Raw genomic sequence first — 21,779 nt, forward strand, 5'->3', positions numbered from 1 at the left:
CCCTCCCCTGCGGCCCCTCCCCTGCTGCCCTATTTCCCCGCTGCCCTGCGGCCCCTCCCCTGCTGCCCGCCCGGAGAAGCGGGGGAACCCGTCCGGCCGGTCTGGCGGCGGCTCCCCGGCAGCGGGGCGGGCGCGGGGCTCGGCAGGCGCTGAGCGGGCCCGGGGAACCCGCGGGCACAGGTGAGGCCGGGCCCGGGGGCTGCCGGAGCGGCGCTGCGGGGCAGGGGCTGCGGGGCTCGGGGCTGCGGGGCTCGGGGCTGCGGGGCTCGGGGCTGCGGGGCTCGGGGCCGCGGGGTTCGGGGCCGCGGGGTTCGGGGCCGGGGCCGCCCGCAGCTGCGGGGCGGTGGCACGGTGTATCCATCACCACCGGGGCCGTCCGGCGCCACCTCCGCAGGTGCCGCGCTCGGTGCGGGCCGGGGGTCGGGGCAGGCTCCGTCCCGGCCCGCCCCGCCGCACAGGTGCGGCCGGAGCTGACCTCGGGCGCACCCGGAACGCCTTTCCTTCTTTTCTCTTTCCTTCCCAGCGTATCACCGGCTCGGAGAGGGAACCCTGACGCGTTGTTTTGGAGGGTTTAAAGCCCGGCGGAACCCCGCGGGAATCGGCGTGCCCCTCGCTCTCACCCGCGGGATGTGCGGCCGGTGATGGTCGAACTTAGCACAGAGTCTCTCTCTCCGGTCTGAAGTTTAAAGAAAGCTGGAAGGTGAGGTAAGGCAGCTCGGCTGTCTCCTGTGCCCCCGAGCCCCCCGGGCAGACTCCGGCTCGTGGCCCTGGGCTGCTTGCCCGACTCCCGGCTTTTCCTTCCCCCCCGTCCATACCTCTGTATGATGAGAGCAGCCTTCAGGGCTGCGGGTGATTACTCATTGGTCAGTGTTTCTACAGTCATCAGAGCAGCAATAGCTTTCTGCATTAAGGAACAATCACTCTGCAATAGAAAATCCTGGGCAAGTTACTTGTGCGGTCAGTGACTTGCTTGGAAAACAAAACAAAATTGGTGTCTCGGTGCTGCTAGCTCGTGCTTCGTGCTTATAGCTTAAATAGCATCCCTTCCTTGGATCGGGATGGAGCTGTGCTGAATGGAGCAGCTAATGGAGCATTGCACCGCTGGCTCGGGTGTCAGCAGGAGCGGTTTGAAACCGAAGAGGCCGAACAGCTCTGGCAGGGACCAGTGCTGGCAATAACAGCCGGGGTGTTTGGTCTCCGGGCTGAGGGTGTTTGGCTGTGGAGAGCCGGGCCGTGGGACTTGGGGTGGCAGCCTGGCCCTTGAGCAGTCCTCACCTGCGTGGCTGCTGCTGGAGTGAGTCCCTGGATTAACACCCTGTAAGTGGCTGTGCTGGATCAGGCTTGCTCAGGTTTCTGTTTGGTCGTGGGTTTTGATTTGTTGTTGTCCTCAAAGCCTGGTTTAGAAGACAAGTAGTGTCTGGCTGTTTTTGATGTTTTCCTTGTCAGCTTTTGTACTGGTGGTTTCTTTAATCTGGTTGCTTTTGTACCTGTCCCAAGCCTCTGTTTGTCTCTGTGTTAACTTGAACTATCGTAGAGATTATTTTCAGTAACTTCTAAACTGTTCTCACTTAATTCTGCCATATAAGACAGCCTGTAAATGTTCTGGGCCTTTGCTTTTCAGTTTGGCATAGTGAATTCCAAAAGCACTTGCAGTGGAGCTATTTTAAAATGAGCTGGGGTTTATTTCTCTGCTCTCTTGTTGGTGTGGCTGTTGTTAGAGGGCCGAGAGCACGAAGTGCTGCCTGCTCTTCAATGTGGAAAGGTGGTTGGTTGTTGTTTCAGATGCAAGAGGTTTTGATGTTCTTCCTGCCGCGGGCTTTTTCAGTTCTCTTTTAAACGAGATGCTTTGTGCAGCTGTAATTGAATGCAGGACGTTGGCCAGGAGCTTCTGAAACCCAACCCTGGCTCTGTCAGTGACTTACCCAATGGCCTTGGGTAAATCACTTAACCTCTCTGTCTCTGTGCCTGTCGGGGTGAAGGGCACGATTCTCTTTCCAGACCGATTCTCTGAGCCTTCCTTGGCAGGTGCCGGGCTCTGTGGTAGCACTGCTTTTTGGCAAGCTTACAGAATCCCTCTGGAACGTGTGCTGGGTTTCCCCCATGTGTTCTGATACACACTTGAAATATGATTTTCCTTTGACAATTTGACAATTGATGGTGATAGGAAAGATGCACAAATGACTGTACAAACAGGGTGTGGCTGTTAATATCTTTGAAAGGTCTCTGCCAGCCTCAAGCCACGAGTTTGTCACAGAGCCCAGACACCTTAGGGTAATAGGACAAATGGCTCCACATGAAGCATAAGAAATTTTGCAAGGTAAATTAATTTCATGATTTTTCTAAAGAATAGTTTTTTGTTATTGTGTGCACACAAGGTGGAATCAGCCAATAAACCATTTTCTACATTGTTTCATTGCAGATGGAGCCTGATTTGAAGCTGAAGGCAGCGGATTCTCTGTGAGTGGCCAGTGCCAGCATCTGTGATGCAGTCTGGGCTTCAGTCGCACACTCCATTGGATAAAGGTCAGTTTAGGAAAATGGCTTCAGTGTCTATTGTAGATGCTACCAGAAGAGGTGTATTAATGGCATCTCCAATCTTGGTAGCAGGAAGTAACCTTTATTTAGCCAGTTAAAAATACTTGCTGGTTTTGATGGTAACGGTGACTTCTAGGAAAAAAAACTCTCTGTGTAGTTCCAAAAATCATCTTCTCCAAATAATGCAGTTTAAGCATGCACAACAAGAATTCTTTTTTCCTCTATTAACCTCAATATGGGCTGTTGTATAATGTGAACCTCAAGAGCAAGGTAACACCCTCTAAAAGGCAGGCTGAAACCCCTTCAGAGTGTGCTGGAACCTGCAGCTCGAGCAAAGGTTACCAGCCCTCTTATCTTCTGCAAAGATAGCTTGCCTTGCCTTGGACTTTAAATGACAGAACTCTGCAGATTTGTTAATGAGAAATCCTAGAGCAGATAGTGGGGAAAATTATGTTTTTGTTTCTGCAATGGCCCATCTTCAAGCATTTTTGCATAACCTCAGGCAGCTGGCCTGTACACTGTGGGTCTCTTTCTTGGATTTCTTGATTTTCTGTTCAATTCTTGGTGTCCAGTTAATCTCTTCCTTGTGTCAAATCCTGTAGGCTCATCAGGAAAAATTAGGTATATTGGAAAGTCCTTCATACTTACTTTCATACAAGTTTTAATAAGTAGCTACACTGGGGAGTACACAATAGCTTCTGCTTTATATTTTAATTTTTTTCCTCAAGATGAGGCTTGAATATTTGTCAGCAGCACAGAACTGTGCCCTCTCTCCTCCCTCTGGAGGGTTTCAGGGTCTTGATGTCTCAGCTTGCTTGAACAGGTCTGCAGTGTGTTCAGGAGAGGAACTGTCACCTCCCTGCAGCCAGGGCTGGCATGAGCAGCTTTTTAAAGTGAGATTTTCAGAGTTTGGTGGTGCCAGAGTGTTACAGTTTTACTGTGGTGTTTGCCTACTGATGGTGCAGGTAATCAGGGTTATTAGGGCATTGAAGGAGGGACTGGGGTTGGTTCCTTGCAAAGGAAAGATCTGTGGGTGTTGCAAGGTTGGCATACAATACCAATTTAAAAGTCTCCTGGAGCTGGAATTAGTCCTTAATTCTCAGAGTTTGTACAGCCTCCAGAGCAGTACTAGGTGCTGGTGTTAAGGTACTATTGTGAATCAAATAGATACACTTTGTATTTAAAAATTGTGTGTGTAAAACGTGTAAAATGAGGGGCTGGGTGCACTGCAGCACTCCATGGTGCAGCCAGGCTGACTCCTCTGACCTGTCACTTGCAGAAGGGGATCCCCAAGGATTTCTCACCTTGCAGGGAGAGCTGGAGTCCTTGGTGGTTCTGTTGTGTGGAGATCTCAGGTATGACATGTTGTGTCTCGGATATGACATGTGCTGTCCTGAGTTATGTGGGTGCATCACTTCCCCACCAGCATTTTATCTGCAGCCATACTGGAGTCCCTCTGGTTTGAACCTTTTGGGGGTGATTCTGTCACCTCGTGTTAGGCAGTGGGAACTGCTCCCAGGGTCATGGTGCAGGGCAGATGTGTAGGGTCAGGAGTTGTTTCATTACCTTACACTCTGGAGCCTCAGCTGGCTCAAAGTGCATACCTGAACTCCTGAGCTCACCTTTCTCTGGGCATCCCAGGGGCTGGGCTTTACCTTTCCTGGGGTGCATGTGACAGCCAGCGTGTTTGAGAACAGATGACTAAGGGAAATCATTCTCTTCAAGATATAATTTTTGGGTGTTCAATTACTGTAAAGTAGTCATTCAGGGAAGTAACTGGAGCTGTTGTGTGTTAAATAGATCTATAAATTGATTAGCTTTAAGCATATAATTTACATGGCAATCTACCTGAAGCTTAGTAGTGTTTGGAGGGAAGCTTATTTCCTTGGCCTTTTTGTGCTGATTCATGCTGTTTTAGCTGCTTTCTTTTCCTCTCAAAATGTCATAAAGATTTTGGAAGGTTTTAGCTGTTCAGAAGACCCTTCTATCTGCCTGTCCAAGCACTTGTTACCAGTAACATTTCCCATCTGCTGTGAGTAATCAGCAATCCATCTCATCTATTGTAAGCAAATCCAGTTTCTGATTTGCCTGTTTCCCTGTTGCAGCTCTGGTTCCAGGGAGATGAGTTGCTGAACTCAGTTTTAATGAAGGCCCATACTCTGCCAAAGCCTTAGGCTGGGATCCCTGAGGGGAGAGCAGAAATGCAATATCCTTCTGTCAGAGGCCTTGTCTTCTGACTGTGCTTTGTGGGTGTTAAAAATAACTCTAGGAGCATTAACTGGTTCCAGCCGGGTCATTACTGGGCTGGAGGATGGATCATGACCTGAGAGTGGATGCTGGGCTGTCTTTGCAATCCCAAATTTCAGGTCTCCAGTGCTGTTAGAGCTGTCCCTTAACCCTGACCCATGGATGAAAGATGGGTCTGAAACCTCTGAGGGCATAAGCTGGGATATGGACTTGAGCCCCTTGAATAGGGGTGTCTGCTCTGCTGGAGCCACGTGAGCGCTCTGTGGGCTCTGATTTCTCCTGTGGCTGCTCTCCAGGGTGGCAGCCCTGAGGGTGTCCTCTCGGTTGCTGCTCCTACCAGGCTCTTTGTCCTTGTTCCCACTTCTGTTACTGGCGAGGTGAGCAGTGTGGGACAGCTGAAGATGGCAGAACAATTACTGCTGTCTCTGAGGGAAAATGTAATTGGACTGATCATGCATCTGCCAGTAGGTCCTTGTGGGAACCCCACCCCAGAGGCTGATGGCAGCCATGGCTTTCTACTGCAGTTTTGGGAGTTTGCATTCGGCCCTCCTGTAAGCAGGTTTTGTTTTGCAATGCTGGATGCTCCAGTAAAACCTAGTAAAGAAATAATTCTTACGTGTCTGAGGATCAGGCTTTGCATTTAAGTACTTTTTAAATGCCAGGTTAAATCAGTGAAACATCTTGCCGTAGCTTTTTTGTCCTATTTGAACTCCAGAGACGTGAAGCAGTTCAGAAGGGTCTCTGAGTTATTTTTTGTAGTATTTGAGTTTACTTTATGATTCTTGCTTAAAATACCGATCTTGTTGTGTTCTGGAAGAACAGTGCATGGCCAGGTTTGAGCAGCTGTTGCACTTGGCACTGACAGAATGTATGAGGTAGTGCAGAATATGGTGCCAAGGACAGGAGCATGCAGGGTGTGGGCTGTGGTGCCAGCAGGTGTGTAATGGGAGGCTTGTGGGTCTTTATATCCATAATGAACACAAAATAACAGCTTTAGTGGCGTTTTATTCCTTTTACTATTTATGTGCCTTGTTCTAGATGGACTCATTAGCTTTCAGGGCACTTTGAGCAGTGACCTGATTTGCAAGAAGTCACCCCAGGTTCTTGCAGCAGTGTCATGTGCAGTGACTCTCCAGATAAGAATTTAGAATAAGATTGGTTTGGACTGTTGTTTACTGCCTTGAAACAAGTGCAGTAAGTGGAGTTTTTACAAGGTTTACTTTATTCCAAATAATCCAGTGCTTGCCCTGAGGCAGAAGTAGACACAAAACCTGAATTACTGAAGCACTGTGAAATTTGCCCTTTTAGTAAACAAACGGGATCAGGTATACTTAAACCTGTACCTAATACTGTTTTGATCTCCTTTATCTCCCCATATATCCACCCTGCTGTTGGATCAGCGGGATTTTCCAGGCTAGAAGGCAGAACTGGGACTGGGCGCTGCTCCCCACCCACCCAGGCAGTGTGAGTTGACACTTCCTCTAGACTGAAGTGGTTAATGTAAGGTTTTCTCATCTGAAACAGTGTGAAAACCCCTGTTGTCCAGTCAGGAACTAGAAAATTATGGCCATGCAGCCAAACACCAGCTTTTTAAAGTGTTCTCTGAGTATTTTATGAAGCAGTATTTAACAACTGTGTTGTTCCATCTCAGGCCCTCCATGAACTGTTTCCACAGTCCTCAGAAGAGTGACCAAAATCAGTGACCCTCCCTTCTTGCCATGTTTGCTCCCCTTGAGTTTCTGCTGGGTGTGTGCTCCCCTCTCTTACCTGCTGCCTCGGGATTAGTTGGCATCTCTGTGCTCCATGCTGTCGGCTCCTCCCATCTCCCCTTTCACATCATGATCCCTCCCCACCTTCTTCTGAACTTCTGACACGGCTCTGGCCTCCCAGCCAGCCCTTTTCTTCCAGACCAGGTGTCAAGAAACTTAACTCAAAACCAATTTGTCAGCCTGTCAGGGGAGGGAGGACTAGTTTGCCCTGGGTCCCACAGCAGCTTTCATCTCTCTCCTAACTGTGGGAGCTTTTCCACAGGCTCCCGGCCAGCCCCGGGCACAATTCCATTGCCTCCTGCAGCATGCTAATGGTGTGCCCGCAGCACAGAGCACTTGTGCTGCCTGCAGGGTAACACTTAATGAGATCTAGTGGTGGTTTAGTTCTCTGAAGAGGGAAAGTGAGTACAGTTAATTTAACCTTACCCCAGATCCTTGGCTGGCACCTGTTCCCAGTGAGCATCGCAGGCTGCTGCTGGTGGCATTGTAGGCATTGCCACGTAGGCACACATCTGTAATGGAGAACAAAAGCAGCATGTTTTTGACATCTCATCTACCCCTTCGCATGACTAATTAGTTCATTAATCATTAAGCAGTTAATCAGTAAAGTTTAATAGACTAACAGCTGAATCTCTGTGTGCCAGGGATATGAGCTTGTTTCAGTTGTTGTAGAGTGAGAGCCAGTTAAAGATCTGGTGGCATTTTGTGTTCTAGGGATTGTGTGTGGGAGGAACGTGTTAGCAGGACAGAAAGAATTAAAACATGGAAAAAAGGAGAAATAAACCAAAATATCACAGTGAGGTATTCAGGGGCCTGAATTGGAGCTTGAGATATATTTCCTAACTCCAAGGCTATTTAGGAAAACGTGCTCTGTCACAGAAGTCTCAGGTTCTACACCTGTGTTAGTGACCAGCTGTCATACTCCTGGGTAATTCCATCAGGGAGAAGCCTCCAACAGTTTGTGTGGGCCTTGGGAGAAGTTGTGTGCATTCCAGTACACTCAGCCTGGTGGATTTGTTGTGTTTTGTGGGCTGTCAGTCTGTCCTGGGTGGGCCCTGCAGTGCTGTGGCTGGGGAGCATGGCCTGCCTTGGGCTCCCTGCCAGCAGCCTGCCACTCAGTGTGTGCTCATGGAATATTTATCTCCCTCTTATAGGAGATATTAGGGAGGGGAGACAATTCAGCTTTGCAAAACCAGAAGCTGAGGGGGATGTCAGCGTGTTTGGTGCTGGCCCTGCTGCTTGCTGAGTTTGTTAGCAAAGGCGGTGCCATGGTGGTGAGGCAGGTCAAGGGACAAGCTGGGAATTGATGTGTAGTTCAGGATTAGGATCACACCCACCTGTGGCTGGAGACATCCAGAGCTGAAGGGGGCATGGGCATGGCCTCAGCTCATCCCTCCTCTGATGCAGCTCAGGGTTGAGCCAAAATGCATCCCCTGGTGTCCTCGGGTGTTTGGACAGCGAGATGTGGGATCTTGCAGTGATGTGCAGCCCATGGGAAGAGAGAGGAAGCAAGGCTGGTTTGGGTGAGGCTCTGCAGGCCAGGATGGAGGATCAGCTGTGTGACCCGAGCCCTGGACATCTGACCTGGCGCTCTGTGCCCGGTTCCATGTCCCACTGTGGCCAAGCAGAGCTCCAGCTCCTGTGGCTCCTCAGGGCATGATGTAATGCCACTGGGAGCCGTGTTTGTGTGCTCCCAGTTCCTATGTCAGGAGCACATGGTGTTCCTGGGGCTGCAGTGTGTAATTACACATAGCAGAACAGTAATGAAGGGCTGGCTGGGACGGGAACTGCCCCTGATTCTGCTCAGTGCTGGAAAACCAAGCCCGTGCCCTGCGCTGCTCTGAGGAAACTGGTGACCAGTACCAGCAGAGTAAAACCAGAGATGTGGTTTCAAGCACTTGCTACATGAGCTCTTTTCCCTAACTTGTCCAAAATGATGGCAGGGTGCTAGCAGCATGATTTCAGAAAGGGATTCGGAGACCACCTTCGAGGAGGATTCCCAGCCCAACGATGAGGTGGTGCCATACAGTGACGATGAAACAGAGGACGAGTTGGACCGTCGGCAGCCTGGGGCTGAACCAGGACCCAACCAAACCAGCAGGGACGCTGAGGAGAGCCGAGATCCTGGGAAAAAAGGTAACAACATCATGAGCCTGATTTGGGGAGTGCACGATGCTGGATGCAGAGGTTGAGCCTCAGGGACCGATTGGACTTCTGTGTTTATTTGTCAGCTAAGGTTTGGAATGGCTTCTCTGACTCTGGAGGAGTAAATTGATGGCAGTTCAGTTTAACAAATGTCAGAATGAAACTCAGCTTCATTCCAACCTGCAGCCCAGTCCTGTGCCACTGCTCCTTGCGCAAAAATAATGAGCATAGTGACCTGTTAATTAAGGCAGGCCCTGGATGTACATGGCCTGTGCTCTGGGAACCGTTCAGACAGACCTTCAGGTACTTGGTTTCCCGGTCCTCTGGAAATGGGCTCCAGCATAAACATTTTGCTGTGCTCAGTCAGTGTTTTCCCTGGAGTTCTGCTTGTGCAGAGTAGATTTCCACCTCACTGCTCATTTTATAGCCTCATGAGTTTCCTGAAAGGTAAAAGGTGAATGGGAGGAGTTCAAAGGAACCGTCAGGTACAGCCTGTGGCTGCTGCCAGCGTAAGAACCTCAGTGGGAGGAGTCCTTCTGGCATCCCTGCTCTGAACCTCTACCCAAGAAACATCTGTAGCTCCCCTAAATTCCCTTTTCTAATGGTGCAACACAAGTATTTTCAATGGAACCAGAGCCTGTGGAATTTATACAGATTTTTTCCTGTTTGTATGGGAACAGTTGATCAGCTCTCATTTCATAGCCACCTGTTATATGTTGTCATTTTACAAGCACCCGTCAGATGTTGAGTTCAGGATTTTTTTATGATGACATCCTTTAAAGTTGATGAATTACCAAAGCAGCTTGCCAAATATTAGGTGTTAGTACCACACTTTAAAGTAATTTTTAGGAGTTTCCTTCCTGCAGGTTTTACCTCAGACCTAATTTGGCAGTTTTCCATCAGTTTTATCAACACTGCAATGGTTTTGGAATGTGGTAAAGAAATGTTTATGTAGATTTTGTTTTTCTTTATGCCCTGCCATTTTGACAAACTTCATAACTTTCTAAATTCATGCATATAATATTTAACTCAAAGGTTCTTCCAGATAAATATTTCTCTATTATCTTCTGGATTTGTAACCAAGGTGTTGGAAAGGACAGTTGTGTAGTCACAGGGAAAGTCCAGATATGTCAGCATGGAATTTGCTCTATGCTGGGTGGGAAAAAAAACCCGCCTTTGCACTCAGATTTGGGTTCTGAAGTGTTAGTCACAGCCGTGCCCACGCCTCTGCCGTCGGGAGTTTCACCCCGTGCATGGGGGAAGAGATCCTATGAAACCAGGAAGAGCATCCATTAGGGACAGTCCCCGTGGGCTGGAGCACAGGGGAGATGCTTGGCTGGTGAGTCAGGAAAGCTGCATTTCAAAATCCTGCCTGCCTCATCCTTCCCAGGCAGGCTGAGCTGTCGGGAGCCAGCTTCCACACCTGGGGAAGGAGTTCCCAGGATCTGTGAAAGAGCTGGCACAGAAAATGACTTGATGGATGCAATTCCTGCTCCTGAGTTTTCTCACAATCGAACAAAACTGGTGGCTGAAGAAACAAGATGAGCGCTTCAGATTTGTATTTTTTAAATGGGTGTGGATGAAAACCGTGGCACAGTGTGGTTAAAGCAAATAATTGCTTTCAAAAGGTGAACTGACCTCTTCATTTCCAGTAAGGCAGGTACCCGGGTTGGAGTGCTTAGTGCCTCTTTTAGAGACAAACCAAAAGAGGGGAGAGAAAGGAATTTAGCATGAATAAATACTACTCTGGAGGTGTCCCACAGAACTTTCAAATGTTAAGCAAGCTTCTCCCTACCTCTGAATGTACTTGAATTGCTAATAAAGACAAACAGCCTGGAAATGTCTTGAAAAGGTTTTTTTTTAAGGATATGTATTACAAAGCAGGTACCAGCCTTGCTTCAGTTGAAAGTGCCTTTAAAATATGGATTTGAGGGAAAACCTGAACGTGACAGATTTGTTCCCTCATGTTTCTAACACTTTTTGGCCCCTTTTGTCCCTTCCAGACTGCAGCTGGCAAGTTAAAGCAAACGACCAGCGCTTCTATGACCAGCCGGGCTTCAAGAGAACTATCTTCCTGTGCTTCAAGAAAAGCAAATATGCGGTAAGTGGTTTTTTTCCCAATGAGGTGCTAATCGTCGGGTGAATGCTTCCTTAATCCCGGTAAAATCTTTGGAGTGGCTGGTGAGTGGTGTAAAAGCCGTTCACAATTCCTTAGTGTTTCCAGCAGAAGGGGGGAAGAATAACTGGGTTGGAGTTTTGAAATGGAAAATCAAGCAAGAGTGTTTAAGGTGAGATAGAGAATTAGGAACATAAAAATATGCGCTGTACATTTGTGATGGAAGGAGAAGCTCTGCTGTGTGACTGATGTTTGGGTTTCTCCCACAGGGAAATGCAATTAAGACGTACAAGTACAACCCCATCACTTTTTTACCTCTGAATCTGTTTGAACAGTTCAAGAGAGCAGCCAACTTCTATTTCCTTGTTCTTCTCATATTGCAGGTAAGCAAGATGGAGAGTACTCACTGTGAAGGGAGTCTGAGCTCAGTAATATTTATGACAGAATTCAATGCTGTCCTGTCAGGGGAATTGTGGGGCACTATCTGAACTGCTGCAGAGACCAAACCCATCATAACAGAAAGCTGCAACAAATGCAGATGAGCTATGGCAGGGCTCTGGGATGAGCTAGTTGTACAGAATTAGAATGAACTCATTGCAGAGCTCATGAATTTCAAGAGGAAAAGATGTTTCTTGAGATAATCTCATAAATCAGAAGCTCCACCAGACTGTATGAGCCAGTGCAATTGTTAAAGGGAAGATGGTTTCTAAGTAGTGTAACAGCCAAACTCTTCCCACAGAGTTTTGTTCATTTTCACAACCTGACTTAAAATTCTCTGATGTGTTTTTTCTCTAGTCAGGTAACTGTGAAATATCTCTGATTTAAATTTGATTGATGATCCCTACTGACCGATTTTATCTGTCTTTTGTAGTCGATTCCTCAAATAAGTACCCTGTCATGGTACACAACACTGGTGCCCTTGCTCTTGGTGCTGGGAATAACTGCAGTCAAAGACCTGGTGGATGACATTGTAAGAACCATGCAAAATGCAAAACCCTCCCAGTGTAGCTCATTTCTCCTGATGTGGTACAGAGCAGGGAGTACATTCTTTGTTCCGATTTCAGGCTCGCCACAGGATGGACAACGAGGTCAATAACAGGACATGTGATGTCATCAAGGATGGAAGGTTTGTATGCTCCCCTCTGAGCTCTGTAAGTGATGATCCTTGCTCTGTTGCTAAGCTTTGCCACAGATCTGAAGCTGCAGATGATAGGTAGGGCTCAGTTCTGTTCTCTACTGCCTGTCTGAAAACCTAATTGAAGCTGGAAGAAAACTGCTTAAAGTAGTAATTTAAAGTTAATTCTCTGGGACTAAATCTGTGCTAAGAACAATTTCTTTGGAGAGAAGGACAGGAATTCATAACTAGGTGAAGCGGGAAGAGAAAGGATAGGTTGACTTCTGAGCTGTAGACCCTCAACTAAATTGCAGTTTCTGAGAAGCTAACCCACAGCACACCAAGAGGTCATTTTTTTCCTTAGGAAAGTTCAGTATTTTAAGATCTATAGAGTGCTTAGTGTTCTAGATTAAAGAGTAATAATTATTAAACTATCTTTGGTAATAGGTTCAAAGCCACTAAATGGAAAGATATTAAAGTTGGTGATATCATTCGTCTGAAGAAAAATACTTTTGTTCCTGTAAGTGCTTCCCATACATTTATTTTATGTTTCAAGAGAGCTCTGTAGGAATCTTTACCTGGCTTTATTTGATGTCTATTTGTTTGTTTTCTAGGCTGATATTTTGCTGCTGTCCAGCTCAGAACCAAACAGTCTCTGCTATGTGGAGACAGCTGAACTTGATGGGTAGGTTCTACTTAAGGATGTCTTGGAGTTAATTTGGGCTGAGTAGGAAAAGAACAAGGATTGTGTACATTAGAGTCTGCTTGTTAAGCCACACCTGGGGAACAGTATCCTGCTGCTGATTCCTATAATTCCAGAATAATTAAAAATTGTCCACTGGAGTGCTACAGGTACATCAGAAGTGTTGGAGTATGTGATATCAGAAGAAAGGGAGAAGGACATGGGTTTATTTTTTTACTTTAGTAGAGGTTGCCCAGAGAAGTAGTGGTACCTTAATTTAATTATGCTAAACTTCTCTCCTGTGTCCATGGTTTCAATAAAATCGCTTTTTTATCCTTTCTTCTTAGGGAGACCAACTTAAAATTCAAAATGGCCCTGGAGGTGACACACAGACACCTTCAGGAACAAAGTGCCCTGGCAGACTTTGATGGTTGGTACAGTTCCACACCTAACACTATTAGAACATAGCTCAAATTGTTTGCAGGTCAATAAAAGTAAAGGAAAACTACTTCCATCAATGCATTTGGATTTAACTTGTACATTAAACACATTCTCCTCCACATTTTTTAGGTCTGGTTGAATGTGAAGAACCCAATAACCGACTGGATAAGTTTACAGGATCATTATCCTGGAGAAACTCAAATTATTCTCTGGATGCTGATAAGATTTTGTTGCGTGGCTGTAAGATCAGGAATACGGACTTCTGCCATGGAATGGTCATATTTGCAGGTGTGTAATATTTCCCCACTAAAAGCACATTCTTTTTCACTGGAGTGAAAAAGAATCTTCATTCTATGGACACCAGCTGTATTTTGTGTCCCATTTTGGTAAAACTGTAATACTGACATGTGTTTGCTTATCCTATCTTTCCCTTTCTTTAATTTTTGACTCTTTATTTTTAGGTGCTGACACAAAAATAATGAAAAACAGTGGAAAGACAAGATTTAAAAGGACAAAAATTGACTCCCTTATGAACTACATGGTTTATACCGTAAGCCTTTTTGTTTAAAATTCAGATTTTAAGTGAATAGTGAATGCTAAGTTAGGCAGCTTCTTCCTGTGTGTATATAATAAATATGTTTTGACTTTTTTCTGGCCTGCTGAGCTGGGATGGAGTAGGAGGAAATCTGAAATGTGCCTTTGTGGGAAATGTTTGCTCCATTTCTGAAATGTGCCTTTGGGAAATGTTTGCTCCATTTTTCCTCACAAATACCTGTGATATTCTGTTTGGAACATGGGGATTGGGGATTTAAGTCAAGCAAGTGTTTCTGAAGTGTGAGAGGCCTCTCTGTGTCCTGCAGATCATCGTGGTCCTTATCCTGCTGTCAGCTGGGCTGGCCATCGGACACACCTACTGGGAGCAGCAGATTGGCAACTCCTCCTGGTACCTGTACGATGCACAGGACTCCAGCCCTGCCTACCGGGGCTTCCTCAACTTCTGGGGATACATCATTGTCCTCAACACCATGGTGCCCATTTCCCTCTACGTGAGGTAGGGCAATACCTGAGGAGGTGTTGTTGTGTGGAGGTGCGAGCTGCGGCTGGGAGTGAACATTCCTTCTCTTTCGTTTAGTGTGGAAGTGATTCGCTTTGGCCAAAGCTATTTCATCAACTGGGACCTGCAGATGTACTACCCCGAGAAGGACACAGCTGCCAAGGCCAGGACCACCACGCTGAACGAGCAGCTGGGGCAAATCCAGTACATCTTCTCTGACAAGACTGGAACCCTTACACAGAACATCATGACCTTTAAAAAGTGTTGCATAAATGGACAGAGATATGGTAAGTTGTGCAAAGCCTGTGCAAAGGAGGAATTTTAATACCTGTTGGATGTCAGGTACATACAAGTTCTCTTAGTTCCGAGTGAACATCCACAATTTAGACATGGCACTGGGTAAAGCATATAGGGTTGAATATAAGGTTGGGGTTTTCCCACATACAAATTGGAAATTAAGGAGCAATAGTGGGAACTTCTCAGCTTTCAGGAAAACTGAAATTTGGCAATTTGCACTTTTTTTGGTACCAATTTCCTTTCATTAGAAATGCTTTGGGGACAAAGTCAAGAAACAGACAAGGACATTTTAGTGTGAGCAGCAGTTTGTCCTTTTCCTTTCCTTCCACTGCCAGGGCAGTACATGTCGTAGGTATGTTTTACTTTGTGGTGGGCTGTACAAGCTCTGTTGTGCTTGGTCCCCCTGAGTGCAGGTTCTTGCCTTGCAGGAGACTGCCGGGATGCAGCGGGGCAGCTCCAGGGCCACCCCGAGGTAGGTTCATCCCAGCCACCGCTGTGTCCCGGGCCGTGGGACACAACGCTCCCTTGGCAGAGCACAGAGCAATGGCACCTGTGCTAACTTGGACTCTCTTCCCCTGTTTTCTAAGCAGCAGGTTGATTTCAGCTGGAATGTGTACGCAGATGGAAAGTTCTTATTCTATGATCACTATCTGATAGAGCAAATAAAGTCTGGAAAGGAGCCAGAAATCCAGAAGTTCTTTTTTCTGCTTGCTATTTGTCACACAGTCATGGCTGACACTTCTGATGGTGGGTATGGCTTTTGCTTAGTTTGTTTTCCTTGTGTAGCAGAAAACAATAATTCAAATCCAGTTCCACAAGGGAGAGATCTGCAACTAATGCTGATACCATAAGGAAGGAGTGTTAGGCTGCCCTTTTAAATTAAACAAAACTAAATGTAGCAGTGATCAGCTATTGAATTAATGGGCTGGAAGATTCAATTAAAACATGGAATATGAATATTACTTTACTCCCATCTTTGTGAAATCTCCATGAAACCAACAGTGTCCTGTCCTTTCTTGTTCCTAATGTTTTTGGGGTTGTTTCCACTTGCTGTATTGGTGTCTCTGGCCAAGGATTTGTCTTTTGGAGCTTCTTTTGAAAATGTTTAAATTACTAGATTGAGAAATTAGGATACTGAGGTAGAAAATGTGGAGTTTTGGTGTAATATGGAGGGAAGCAGGCTGAGGACCGATCCTGTTTGGGAAGTACGTGTAACAGCCTGGGGGTTCATGGTTCCTGATGTCTGTGTGCCCTGCTGGTGGGTGCTGCAGCAGTGTCCAGCTGGACCCTCAGCCATATCCTGGCTGCAATCCCACAGGTCAGCTCAACTACCAGGCGGCTTCCCCGGACGAGGGGGCCCTGGTGACAGCCGCCCGGAACTTCGGGTACGTGTTCCTCTCCCGAACACAGAGCACCATCACCATAAGTGAGATGGGGGTCGAGAGGACCTACGATGTCCTGGCCATCCTGGATTTCAACAGCGACAGGAAGCGGATGTCTGTCATTGGTAAGCTGATTGCCACCAGCCTGCATGGAGAAGGTCACTTGTTTAGGGGTGAGAAGGGATGTGCAAAGGAGGCTGAGGTCAAGAATGAGCAGCTGTGTGACACTCCTGGGGCACGTTTGAGCCCACTGAAGAAGAAACGCCATCTTGTACTTTGGTACTTGGCAGTAGGCTGAAAAATCCAACCTGAAATGATTCCTTTATGTAAGAGTGCCAACTCTGCTGTTTCCCTCCACAGTAAGAGAGGCCGGTGGCAATATCAGGCTGTATTGCAAAGGGGCTGATACAGTGATTTACGAGCGGCTGCACCCCAGGAATGTAATGAGAGAAGCCACAGAAGAGGCGCTTGATGTATGTTTGTGTTTTCTATGCCTTTTGAAAACAAAAATTATTCTTGACAATAGTGTTATTAATTTCCTTTTCCTAAGCTATTAAGCTTAATGGAAACATTTCAGAATCTAATTGGTTCTGAAAGTTGGACTTATTCTGTCAAACTTCTCAAATGCTCATGTTCTTACCCTCATGTTTGGATTGCAAATGAAGAGTTTTCTTGTGTGGTTTTAATTATTTTTCAGGTCTTTGCAAGTGAAACTCTCAGGACACTCTGCCTGTGCTATAGAGACATAAGTCAGGATGAATTTGAAGTGTGGAATAAAAAGTTTCAGGAGGCCAGTTTAGCTACAAGTCACCGGGATGAAGCTCTGGACAAAGTATATGAGGAAATAGAAAAAAACTTGATTGTAAGGAGCTGTGCATTTTTAATACATTTCAATTTTTACATTAAAAGAAACATGTTTCAATGCCACTAACCAACTGTATTTCAAATACCTTCCAGCTGCTTGGTGCAACAGCTATCGAAGACAAACTTCAGGATGGAGTTCCAGAAACTATCTCCAGACTCTCCAAAGCAGACATTAAAATCTGGGTGCTTACTGGTGACAAAAAAGGTGGGGTTGCTTACAGCCAAACAGCTAAAAACAGGAGGATGTTTTCCTGTTCCTCTACACTGTGGCATTGAAAGGGAATTCTCATACAGAAATATAAATCAGAAATTATTTAACAGCACTTGAGCCGCTTCGGGCTGCTTCTAACAATTACTTGTGGCAGAACTTTCAGAAATACTTTCCTCTCTGAATTTTTTTTTTTTTTTGTAGAAACTGCTGAAAATATTGGATTTTCTTGTGAACTGCTAACAGAGGAAACGGCCATCTGCTATGGAGAAGATACCAGGCAAGTGAAAACACAGAGGAGTTAGTTCAGGATTTTCAGTCTGGGACTGACCTAGCTTAAAGTTTATCCTTGACTTTCTGGTAACAGTTTCTACCTCTCTTTCCAGTGCTCTCCTTCAAACGAGGCTGGAAAACCAGAGGAACACGGCTGGATCCAGTCCACATTCCTCTCTCAGAATGAACGAGCCATTCTTCCAGGGCAGCAGAGATCGGGCTCTAATCATCACTGGCTCCTGGCTGGTATGTACAAAGGCTGTTCTTCTGAGTGTTTGGGATTTTGGGGCACCACCAGGCCACAGTGTCTCTCACTGAGGACTCTGTTCCTTTGTCTGCACCTGCAGTTCATTAAAATGCCAGAAATGGATGCTGGGAGCATAATGACCTCAGGTGTGTTGTTAGGCAGTGCCTGGAGTAGGACTGGAAATGGTGCAGAGGGGAACACAGTAAGTTTTATATTTCTCACAGAATGAAATCCTGCTGGAGAAGAAAAAGAAGAAAAAGAAACTGAAACTGAAGTTCCCCAGAACAGCAGAAGAGAAGAAAAAACAAACTGAGAAAAGGAGAAGGGCAGAGGCCTACAAGGAGCAGCAGCAGAAGAACTTTGTTGATCTGGCCTGTGAGTGCAGGGCTGTGATCTGCTGCCGTGTGACACCCAAGCAGAAGGCCATGGTGGTGGAGCTGGTGAAGAAGTACAAGAAGGCCATCACCCTGGCCATCGGGGACGGGGCCAATGATGTGAACATGATCAAAAGTAAGGCGGCTGTCAAGCTCTCCCGCTAGGACAGATCTCCTCTGGCCTGCTCCTGCGGTCTCTCCACTGTCCCTCTCTGTCAGAAGACTCTTCCATCTGCTTTGCTGCCGTGGGGCTTTTAGCTTCTGTGCCTGTTTCCCTTTCTGAGGAAGCACTTTAGGAAATGGTTAGTGGTTTTTCCTGATCTATTTTTTTTTTTCTTTAGACTTTCCCTGAGCAGGAATCTGTGTGTTACAGAAGATTTTGTGTAATATGAAGACCAAAGCAGTAGCTTGGCTGCCCCTTGCCTGGTGGCATTAGCCATCCCAGATTGTATCTGCTCTGCTTCCCAAGAGATGCAAATGAAGAAAAAACCTCTAGGATAGGGTTTATGTCCCCAGGGTGTCCTGGCCAGTGTGTTCAGGACTTTACTCACTCTGTCTCATTGCTTGGTTCTCCTTTGGTCAAATTTCCCAGGTGCGTTCTGACAGAACAAGCACTGAGAGAGTCCAGGTGACAGTAGAAATGGCCCCAATCGTGGTCCTGTCCCTTTGTCCAACCTAGTGTATGGTGTTTGTCTCTTCACCCAGCTGCCCACATTGGAGTTGGGATCAGTGGCCAGGAGGGGATGCAGGCTGTCATGTCGAGTGACTACTCCTTCGGACAGTTCCGCTACCTCCAGCGGCTGCTGCTGGTCCACGGGCGCTGGTCGTACATCAGGATGTGCAAGTTTCTGAGATACTTCTTCTACAAAAACTTCGCTTTCACACTGGTCCACATCTGGTACTCGTTCTTCAATGGCTTCTCTGCCCAGGTAGGAAGTTGTGCTTGTGGGACAACAACAAGCAGATGCTTCTGTCAGTGTGGAACAGCAAAAGCTTCACCTGGCAAGTGTCAGGAATGCGAAGTTGTCACCAGTGATTTCTGCAAGAGGATGTGATGAGTACTGAGTGAGTTAGTTACAAGCATTAGGTATGATTCCAGAGCACTACAGCCAGGATCATTGTTGTACAGAGAGGAAGATTTGGAAGGAGTGGGGCAGCTTAACAGAGACTAAAGAACTTCAGCAGAGCCTTGAGCCAAGGTGCTGCTGCCTTTGGGTGAACACTGAGACAGTGTTCACCCACTGAACTTAAAGCTTTAGCAGAGCACATGTGAGTTTTCTCAGGAACTGGAGGGAAGGATGTAATAAAATGAAATCACTAAGTCCTGCAATTCCCCCTCTGTTGCAGACAGCCTATGAGGACTGGTTCATCACGCTGTACAACGTGCTGTATTCCAGCCTCCCGGTCCTGCTCGTTGGCTTGCTCGACCAGGTATCCCCATGTTGTTACAACAGATGAATCCAAAGGCACCTACCACACGGTCTTTAAGCTACACTGTTTGTCCATGAAAAAAAGAGGGGTTTGGTTTTGTGGCTTTTAAGAATGTCTTCCTTCTGCATTACTCTGTGCAAATCCCAGCTATTGGAAAGAGAAAGGGATCCGCCATTCCCTTTGGGACGCTGTATAGTTCAGCTTCTCACTCTCCAAAGCTCAGCCTTAGAACAACAATTCACAACTTTATTTTTTTCTTCTTTATTAAGGATGTGAGCGACAAACTGAGCCTTCGGTTCCCCAAACTTTATGTTTTGGGTCAGAGAGATTTACTTTTCAACTACAAGAAGTTCTTTGTGAGTTTGCTCCATGGAGCTGTAACTTCACTGATCATCTTCTTTATCCCGTACGGAGCCTACCTTAAATCTATGGGACAAGACGGAGAAGCGCCTGCAGATTATCAGTCCTTTGCTGTCACAGCTGCATCCTCTCTGATATTTGTCGTCAATTTTCAGGCAAGTAAGCTTTGTTCCCTGAGCTCTAGTGTTCTGGGAACGCTTTCTGCTCACTGTTCAAATTTCTCTACTAGCAAGGTAACTACATGCAAAAAGTAGTTGACATAATTTGGAATTAAGAAACTAATTTGGCACTTTTGTTTGCTTTTAGATTGGCCTGGATACATCTTACTGGACTTTTGTTAATGCTTTTTCAGTATTTGGGAGTATTGCACTTTACTTTGGGATCACATTTGACCTTCACAGTGCTGGAATCCATGTTCTCTTCCCTTCTGGCTTTCAGTTCACAGGTCAGTCCTCATGTTTTGTGGTTCTCAGTCCTGCCTCATGTAGCTTTGTCATAAATTAATTTTTGCTCCTTTTATTCCCAGGAACTGCTCCGAATGCTCTGCGGCAGCCATACCTTTGGCTTACCATGATTTTATCCATTGCTATTTGCTTACTGCCTGTGGTGGCACAGCGCTTCTTATCCATGACAATCTGGCCTTCAGAGAGCGATAAAGTGAGTGAAATCTGTTATGGCAGGTGTTTATTTACAGGGGCTGGTGTCAGTGCTAAGGTGTGGGCTAGTGGAAGGTGTCCCTGCCCATGGCAGGAGTTGGGATGAGATGGGCATTAAGGTCCCTTCCAACCAAGCCATTCTGGGATTTTATGATAATGGTAGAGACAAGTAAGTGATGGTGCTCTTGGGAGAGGAACACAAGCCTGGCTTGGGTCCTGTGGGCAGAGGAGTGGCCGCAGGGCTGGCCAGAGGCAGCAGCTCAGTGGGGGCTATTTCCTCGTGTGCCTGGCTGAAATCTGGTGTTGTGACTGAGACCCCATGAGGCTGCTTAGGGCCCTAGTTTGGGTTTAATTTAGGCTGGGCTGGCGTGCCAGGTTTACGTGTCAAGAGTGTAGGAGATAGATTTAAGAGTGTAGGGAATAGCTTTGGCTACTTCTGCTCTGCCTTGAGCCGGCACACAGCGCACAGCTCTGAAAACAGATCAGCTGTGTTGATGATGTGTTTGTGTGTGTGCAGATCCAGAGGAACCGCAGGAAGTACCTGCTGGAGGAGCAGCACTGGAAGCGGCGGCAGAGCGCATTCCGCCGTGGTGTGTCCGCCCGCCGCTCTGCCTACGCCTTCTCCCACCAGCGCGGCTACGCCGACCTGATCTCCTCGGGGCGCAGCATCCGCAAGCGGCGCGCCCCGCTGGACGCCGTGCTGGCCGGCGGCGGCCCGGCCTCCGGGCACACGCGGGACACGAGCTGATGCACGGACTGCACAGAACTGTTCTGAACAAACTCAGGATCTTTTTAAACTGCCTGCCGTAAGGATGTGGAGGTTTTTATGTCTTATCACAGAAGTTTCTGGGTTTGGACTCCTGGGAGCACAGAAGGGCCAAGAGTTCCCAGTGGAGCTACTGGTCCTTGTGTCAGTGCTCTGTATGTCAGTGAAGGAGACATGTGCTGGGAATGGAAACCCAGCAGTGTCCGTTTTTAGTGATGCCTGGAATCATAGACTTTTCACTTTTTAATACTATGTTGGTATAAAACTATCTACATTTCATACTTGTCATTGAAAGGGATTTTGCTTGTGTGCTCTATTTCATTTACTGCTCAGACATGATGGTACATGGGATGCTGAGCCCTGGAGAGGGCTCTGGATGCTCCCATCAGAGCTGTCACAGCTGAGCTGGGATGTCATTGGTGATAAACTGCAGCCAGTGTCAGACTGGTTTAGGAATCAGGACAGATCTTAGCTCTGGAAGCTGCCCCTGGAGCTGGCACAAGCTATTCATTTCAGTTCTGGACACAGTCAGTGATGGGTAACTAGAAATCAGTCACTTTCATGGGATGTGTTTCAGTTGCTGGTGCCTCAGTTCTTACAGTGTAAAAAGTGGTTTTATGAGTCTCTTTACATTTGCACATTCTTCACTCAAGGTGAGGTGTTTGAGTGTTTCGCTTTTATGTACTTCCCCCTCCCGAACTAAAACTAATTATTGAAATGGTTTTATAGTAAAAAATATGACCTGCAGCTCTCATTCAATGGAATGTACATTTCAACAGCGCGATGCAAATAAACACCCGAAAGCCGACTATGTTGCA

At 46.8% G+C, this 21,779-nt stretch overlaps 1 protein-coding gene across 4 annotated transcripts; it reads left to right on the top strand.

Annotated features, from left to right (window-relative positions):
- The first annotated feature begins 43 nt into the window (after positions 1-43).
- Positions 44-21,769, top strand: LOC100220790 (phospholipid-transporting ATPase IC). 4 transcript variants are annotated; one of them, XM_072923055.1, is made up of 30 exons: positions 44-180; positions 524-705; positions 2,420-2,523; positions 8,495-8,687; positions 10,700-10,797; positions 11,082-11,195; positions 11,684-11,782; positions 11,877-11,938; positions 12,374-12,446; positions 12,541-12,611; positions 12,956-13,038; positions 13,179-13,337; positions 13,511-13,599; positions 13,910-14,100; positions 14,182-14,390; positions 14,829-14,872; positions 14,988-15,147; positions 15,719-15,907; positions 16,143-16,255; positions 16,480-16,644; positions 16,740-16,851; positions 17,059-17,134; positions 17,241-17,373; positions 17,599-17,884; positions 18,454-18,677; positions 19,096-19,179; positions 19,449-19,694; positions 19,846-19,984; positions 20,066-20,196; positions 20,713-21,769. In XM_072923055.1, the coding sequence occupies exons 4-30, from the start codon at positions 8,507-8,509 to the stop codon at positions 20,941-20,943; spliced, it is 3,762 nt and encodes a 1,253-aa protein (XP_072779156.1). In that variant the 5' UTR covers positions 44-180; positions 524-705; positions 2,420-2,523; positions 8,495-8,506; the 3' UTR covers positions 20,944-21,769. The 4 variants fall into 4 exon arrangements, with proteins under 4 accessions (XP_072779156.1, XP_072779155.1, XP_030114919.4 ...); XM_072923054.1 differs by having other exon boundaries at positions 524-700; XM_030259059.4 differs by having other exon boundaries at positions 524-700; positions 14,991-15,147.
- Positions 21,770-21,779: the final 10 nt, after the last annotated feature.

This window comes from Taeniopygia guttata, chromosome W, assembly GCF_048771995.1.
Source record: "Taeniopygia guttata chromosome W, bTaeGut7.mat, whole genome shotgun sequence".
In the NCBI taxonomy this organism is placed as follows: domain Eukaryota; kingdom Metazoa; phylum Chordata; class Aves; order Passeriformes; family Estrildidae; genus Taeniopygia; species Taeniopygia guttata.

What these genes read in the sequence shown, in the direction of transcription:
- LOC100220790 (XM_072923055.1), top strand. Translation starts at nt 8,507, where the DNA reads ATGATTTCAGAAAGGGATTCGGAGACCACCTTCGAGGAGGATTCCCAG. An exon ending in AGAAAAATACTTTTGTTCCT is followed by an intron (nt 12,447 to 12,540) that starts GTAAGTGCTTCC and finishes TTTGTTTTCTAG; the next exon opens with GCTGATATTTTGCTGCTGTC. An exon ending in CATGGCTGACACTTCTGATG is followed by an intron (nt 15,148 to 15,718) that starts GTGGGTATGGCT and finishes GCAATCCCACAG; the next exon opens with GTCAGCTCAACTACCAGGCG.